Below are 7,598 nucleotides of genomic sequence, written 5' to 3'. Positions count from 1 at the left end.
GCTGAATAATTTCTATTGGAATTTTGGGCGTGATTTCGGGTGTACTAACTACTCTCATGCACCACATATGTGTGTACGCGCGTGCGTTCGAGCTCATGGCTGTACATCATGACTCAGTTTGATATGGTTTCTAACCAATTCTACCGTTTGGTTGGTTTGATTTTTTTTTTTTTTTTTTTTTTTTAAATATGAATATTATAATTTCAATTTTTTTTAACTGGCGTTATCGATAGACGATAAGGTTTTGAGAAGTTAATATACGTCTAGTAATAACTGACACATTGGCAAACATATAATATATTAAACGCATGTTTATTCGGTTAGTCTAATTATAACATTTCGATGATATATGCGCTCAAACTATATTGATTGTAGTAACTAAACACAAAACCAATATAAAGCCTACAAATGATATTTTTTTAATTTTGAAAACTACCAATAATATACCATCTCAAATTCAACGAAAATATATGAGTTTAATATATCTTGAAATATGAATATGAAAAAATAACTAAATTAATGCATTTCAGTGACACTTGGATAGGATAAATAAGTGATGATACATGTCAAATTAAGTATTATTTGTTTTAATATTAAAAATAAGAAGAGCAATGTAAAGAACACGTAAGAGGAACGATAGAAAACAAGAGGACAATATAAAAAAAAAAATTGGTTTCACATCCGGTGTTCAGTACTTACATTGGAGTCCCGACTAATCCGGATCGCGCACTGCAGGACCCATTCATGTGGTGACGCTCGCAACAGGATTTTCTCCATACCTAGTGCTCGAACCCGAGACCTTTGGTTAAGGGTAGAGTAGTCCCACCACCACTACACCACAATTCATGTTGGTATTTTTGTTTTCTTTTCTTTCAAGTGTGTACAATGTCTTTCTCAAGACTTCTATTTATAGTATTACATGAAGGAGCTTCAAGAAGTGTCATAAACACCTCGAAGTTATGGACATCCACCATAATCACCTTTATAATTATTTACCGTACTCCCCCGTGGATGTCCGTAGATAGACAATGTGCCTCATTAAAACCTTACTAAGAAAAAATACTATGGAAAAAAAATCTACTGAATGAAAAAGAGTATACATATATTTTGATTGTCTGTTGCCTCGTTAAAAACTTTGCTAGAAAAATTCATTGGGACGAAATCTAGACCAAGAAAAAAAAAGTGTAGTGTGTACTTTACTCCCCCTGATGCAAACATCATTTTATTTCTCGGAGATGACGCATCCAAATCTTGAATACCAGTTTTGCAAATGTTGATATTGGTTATACTTTAGTGAACAAATACGTCAAATTATACCAAACAAATTTGTTAGACATCTATTTCACCTTTCTTCTCAAAATCATGAGTGAATTTTTTTTTTTTGGGTGAAATGTGTTTTGTTCTGTCTTCTTTAATGTAACCTCCCTTCAACTGAGTTATACATGCAGCATTGTCTTCATACGATATAGTTGGAATATTCTTATTCAAGGAAAACTCATACATTTTCTGAATATGTTGAGTGATTGATCTCAACCAAACACATTTCTAGTCCGCTTCATGAATGACAATGATTCTGCATGATTTAAAGAAGTTGCAGCTAAAGTATGCTTCATTGAACATCATGATATAGTTGTGCCACTATATGTAGACACATAGCCCGTCTAAGATCGAGTCTTATATGGACCAGACAAGTATCCTGCATTTGCATAGCCAATCATTTTTACTTAAATTCATTAGAAAAAAATAATTCCAAGTTGATAGTTCTTCAAAGATATTTGAAGATATGATTAACACTATTTCAATGTCTCTTTGTTGGGAAAGAGTTGAATCTTGTCAATAAACTTATCGCAAAATAAATATCTTACCGAGTATTATTGGCAAGATACATTAGTGTCCTGATTGCGTTAAGATATGAAGTTTAATCACCAAAAAGCTCTTCATCATTTTCTTGAGGTCAAAATGGATCTTTTTTTATAGAAAGAGATCTCACAACCATTGAGGTACTCAACGAATGTGATATATCCTGTAAAATCGCTTTAAAATTTTTTCAGCGTATATTGATTGATGAATTCAATTTTTTAAATGCTCAATCTATAGGCTGAGATAAGGATTTATCTTTCGCAAATTTTTCTTTTCAAATTATTTCTTCAAACACTCAACAACTTTTGAAAGCACTTAACCAGTGTCAATGATATTCAAGTCATCAACATACATAATTATTATAGCGAATTTTAATTCAGACTTTCTTATAAAAAACATAGGGACAAATAGGGTTATTATGTACCCTTCCTTTAGCAAATACTCATTGAGATGATTGTACCACATTCGTTCTATTATTTTAATCCATATAAGGAATTCTGAAACTTTATTGAATAAGTTTATTGAATAAGTTTCCTGTGAATTTTTATATGCTTTAGGAACTTGAATGCTTCTAAAATTTTTGAAAAAATATCGTTGTTCAATAAGCCATATAAATAGGTCGTGAAAATATCCATTAGATGCATATCATGCTTTTCATGAACTGTCAAATTTTTTATATATCTGAAGGTAATTTCACCCACCACTGGAGAATATATCTCCACATAGTCAATGCCAGGTCTTTGCGAAAAATCTTGTATCACAAGTTATTCTTTATATCTTATGACTTCACCTTTTTCATTTCATTTTCACACAAAAATTTATTTGAACCCCACTTGCTTGACAACTTTAGGTTCGGATCTTAGGTGGATTTATGCACCTAAATGTCAATATCTATGCTTGTTTAGCCTTATTTTGAGGACTTTTTGTGTGCTCAACGAGTGGTTAATGATATAATTGAGCATCTAAGTATTAAAATACTTGATTATAATATTTAAGGTGTGTCTTAAACAAGTTTAGAATCAATTTGGTCACTTAGAGTTTTGACGAAAAAACTAGTTTTACTAGCTTGAGTTATGTGTTGTTCTAGTTGATCTCGATGAATTTCAGTGTGTGTAATGAGTTACGAAGGGTATAATTATGTAATTATGTTTGGAATAACTTGTTTATAGTGTTTAAGGTTCAATTGAAATAAGATAAGAGATAAACATTAATTTAAAGTTCAAACACGAAAATTAGTACTCTTAGCATGAGCTACACTTTTTCCTAGTTCATCGTGTTGGATTAGATTATCTTTTGAGATCTAATTTGTGGTGTTTGATGTTGTGGGATGCTTGGTGAGTTTATAAAACTTATATGTGATTGATATAAAATCTGGAAATCAAGATAAAAAGTCACCACAAAGCAAGTAACAAAGAACCAAACGCATGGGAGACAACGCGACCAAATCTAAAATTTTGGGACTCATTGGCGTGCCACGGACCTTAGGCACCGCTTTAGGATAGTGCCACACATTTGGATAAATTCAAAAATGTTATTTCCAGTAGCTCACTATGATAACAACGTTCTACGAACCCTAGGTCACGCGATAAGGGAGTGGCACGTTGGCTAAGTCAAAATCGATAGCTTTGGTCGTACTATAAATAGGACACTTAAACCCTTATGTAACCACCTTGGACGACCTTTGGGCTTCAATATACACTGGAGAAGACTTCAATTAGGGTTTTTCCTACTTTACTTTAGTTTTTTTATGGATTATAACATGGATTCATCTATTGTGATTACGTGTATGTCCATGAGCGGCTAAACACCCTTTTCCAGAATTAAGGCGAAGAACATGATTACTCTTGTTATGAATTAAATTAGTTTTGGTTATTTATCATTTTTGGTTGTTTTTTTTATCTTTTTTTTAAAAACTATTTTAAGGATTCATGATTCTTAAAATACATGCTTAATTTTATCATCAACCCAGAAGGAGGAACAATAGAATAGAACGTCGGATAGATGGAATAAGATCATAATATCACTTGAATGATATTATGATATGCATTTAGGATAAGGATATACCTAAATGTCCTATTGGTTCAGTTATGGGATGAAATATGAATGCATTCAACTTAGTTCTCGCATCCTCGCTCAACGATATAGTTGTGGGGCTAAGTTAGATAATTAACCTAACTAATAAAGTTACATCGCTTGGTGTGATTGTTCGTAGTATCTTAACCCTGGGTTTCTCCACACTGTTGTTCATGAACCTTTAATTTGCAGTATTATTACATTTACTTTTAATTTTGAGGCTCAATTACTTTTGAGTTACATTTGCACTTGTTAATCTTTATAGTAGAACTGGAATTGGATAGTTGTTTAATACAAGTCCATGTGGGATTGATACTTGTCTTGTAAAAGGTTATTTTACTACTTTGTAGACTACGTACACTTATCTGTGTGCTTAGGCACAGTAAGTTGCTAGTGCCATTGTCGATGATTTGTGAATTGGCAACCATCTTAGTTTGAGTTTTTCTTTTAATTCGTGAGTACTAATTACTTGACCTTAGTTTTTGAATTTGCAGGCATAGGTTCAAAACCTAGTAAGCTAGCAAGGGATAAAAAGTTGGCTAGACCAGATCCTAAACTTGAGCAAAGCTTACACCAACAAAGAAGGGAAATAATATTTCTCTATAGAATCCATCAAATTCAGCTAGAGAAAGATCATCTTGCACCTATGGATAAAGATCCATCAGCTTGCAGGACAGTTCGTGAAGTGGCCATTCCACTTGTGACTAATGTGACCTTCGATATTCGTAGATCGAATGTTGGAGGTGGATTTGAACTGAAGCAGAACATCGTGCAGCTTTTGCACAGTAGTGATTAGTTTACCGGATTTTCACACGAAGATCTACAGGTTCACTTGTAGAACTTCTTGAAGATAAGTGACACATTCATTCCAATCAGAGTGTCCACTGATTATGTGAGACTAACACTCTTCCCCTTATTACTTTTAGGAGAAGCAAAGAAGTGGTTGAATACTGAGCTAGTAGGTTCTATCACAACTTGGGATGTCTTGGCCTGAAAATTTCTCATCCATTTCTTTCCATCTGGCAAGATTGTGAGACTAGCAGTGATATTTTGAGCTTCAAGCAGAATCTAAATGAAAATCTTTATCATGCTTATGAGAGGTTTAAATTTTTTTTTTGGGGGGGGGGGGATTGTCCACATCACCAGTAGTCTAATGAGGTATTAGCTCATACTTTTGTAGAAGCTCTTGACCAATACAAAAGTTTTATTAGATTCAGCTACAGGTGGTTAGCACTGTAGAAAACTTATGATGAGCTTTATACCTTGCTGAACCACATTGCTCAAGAAAATCTTGAATTACATGGTGACATATCTAGAATCTTAGTGAAGAAGGTTGTGGGAAAGATTAAATTTGATAGTATCACAGCCTTAGCAACCCGATTGTCAGTTATGTAGAATCAAATAATGACTCAGTTCAACAACTTGGGTATGAATAATCTTCGGCTCAAGTGAATACAACGCAGTAGACCCTAGATTGGTGTGAGATTTGTGACATTAGTATCCACTCTGCAGACTTGTGTAGTGCAAATCCTGAATCTGTGAACTTTGTAGGAAATTCACATAAGCCAACTTAAGTGAATACCTATACCAAAAATAGCGAATTCAGCCCAATTATGCATAGGGCAATAATCAGAACCAACAGTTCCAGCAGCAGCACAACACACTAGTCAGTAACATTAAGAAAATACTGAAGAAGATCATAGCCAAGCAAGAAGAAATGGCTGATGAAATTAATAAATAACAAGTGGCTCAACAGAAGTTAAAGCAGTAGTTAGGGTAGCTAGCTCAGACACAAAATACTAGGACCCAAGGTGGATTGCCAAGTGATATAGAGTATCCAAATTAAGTGATGACAATTACCTTGAGGTGTGGTAAGAAGCTGAATGATAGGCTTCCGAAGATGAATTCGAAGGTACATGTAGAGTTAGTTCCACAACAGGTTGCAGGCAGAGATGTTGATAATTTGAGAAAGTATGAGTACCCAAAAGCAAAGGTTACTGAGCAAGTGCAGGAAAGACCACCACCACCATTCCTGCAGGGGCTAAAAAGGCCAAAGAGGATGCTTGTTTTAAGAATTTCTTTGACACGTTCAGATAACTTCACATTAATTTTCCTTTGTTAGATGTTTTGTAGAAAATTCGAAGTACGCTATGTACTTGAAGAATGTGATGACTAATAAAACTAAACTGCAGGACATTGAGATGTTGGTACTTACCAAGGAGTACAACTCTGTGGTAATGAAAAAGATTCCCAAAAAGCTTAAGGACCTAGGGAGTTTCACCCTCCCCATAAAAATTGGTGATAATGGTGTATTTCATACTCTGAGTGATTTGGAGATAAGTGTAAACTTGATGCCTCTATCAGTGTTCAACACTCTTGGGTTGGAGAAGTCAAAACTATGCTCTGTGGTGATTCAGATAGCAGACAAAACCCAAGTTCATCCCAAAGAAATTATTGAGGATGTGCTCATAAAGGTTGGTAAGTTTATCATCCCTGCTAAATTTATTGTTCTTGACTATGATGCAGATGATTGGGTGATAATAATTTAAGAACATTTATTCTTAGCGATGGGAGGACCATTGATAGATGTAAGAGAGAAAACTCTAAAAAAATGAGGTTGAATGATGAAGAAGTGGTCTTTAAAGTGAGTTATTTTTGTTAGTGCTATGTGTGATTGCATGATGCAAGTTGTTTTGGCTGATAAAGCATGTTGATTGTGTTGAACAACTACTTTTGAGACACCTAAGCTCATGAATATAAATCTTGAATGTTGTTGGCTTAATGTTGAATTTGTGTGATTACTTAGTTGAGAGTCTATGATGATACTACTTGATTTGAGTATGTGCCATGTGTGAGTGAGATTTTTGTTATATTCCTTGCTGCATTTTGATGTCTAGAACTTGCCTGGTATGTGTGTTGGTTTAGAAGATGATGTAGGCATTTTTTGGTAGCCATATTTCATACCCTCTTTAATCTACCCTTGTGCATAATCTTAGTTAGCTCTGTTAATCCTTTCGTCTATTTCTTGATAGCCTTATATGTAGCCTATTTTCTTTCTTTGGCTGGACCTTAATTTAATCTAAAGCTTCTAATTGCTTTAGTTGCAAATTAATGAGATTAAAGAGAGTAAAATAAGAAGAAAAAAGGTGAAAATGAAGCCCCAAAGTAGTAACTATTGGTGTGAAAAATTTTTATGTGTTGTGGTTGGGAGGAATGTAATTAAAAAAGTAAAATTGTGCTATAAATTTAATCATGATTTAAGCAAGAATAATCCCTCCATAACAAGTGTGAACTAGCTTAATGAGATGATTCCAAAAAACAAAAGAGATGTGTGAAGGTAGAAGTGGTACAAATTGTTTATTAGAGGAGAGTTTAATTGATAAGTGTGATGTATTAGCGTGCTTAGGGAAGATAGTCACTATTCCTAACTAAAATAGTTCCTACCCGTCCATTAGCCTCTATTACAACCCTCAAGTACTATTTGACCCTAAGCCTTAATGTTCTGATATTAGTGGAGTACTACACTAAGGGCACGCCTATGATTCATCTCGTGTAACTTGTGAATTTCTTGTGAGAGTGAGTGTAATTTGATTCTTATACCTATTTTTGTAATAAATTGCATATATGTGAGTGAATGTAGGTAACTCTCTTGTGGTGAGGGCACA

At 34.1% G+C, this 7,598-nt stretch overlaps 1 protein-coding gene across 1 annotated transcript; it reads left to right on the top strand.

Moving 5' to 3' along the window:
• Positions 1-5,782: 5,782 nt before the first annotated feature.
• On the top strand, positions 5,783-6,482 carry LOC107846554. The gene is made up of 2 exons (XM_047400108.1): positions 5,783-6,020; positions 6,067-6,482. Exons 1-2 carry the CDS (start codon positions 5,783-5,785, stop codon positions 6,480-6,482), a joined length of 654 nt encoding a protein of 217 aa, XP_047256064.1.
• Positions 6,483-7,598: the final 1,116 nt, after the last annotated feature.

Source organism: Capsicum annuum, chromosome 11 (assembly GCF_002878395.1).
Source record: "Capsicum annuum cultivar UCD-10X-F1 chromosome 11, UCD10Xv1.1, whole genome shotgun sequence".
Taxonomy (NCBI): Eukaryota; Viridiplantae; Streptophyta; class Magnoliopsida; order Solanales; family Solanaceae; genus Capsicum; species Capsicum annuum.
The sequence above is the reverse complement of the archived record's forward strand: the minus strand, read 5'-3'. Positions and strand labels throughout refer to the sequence as shown.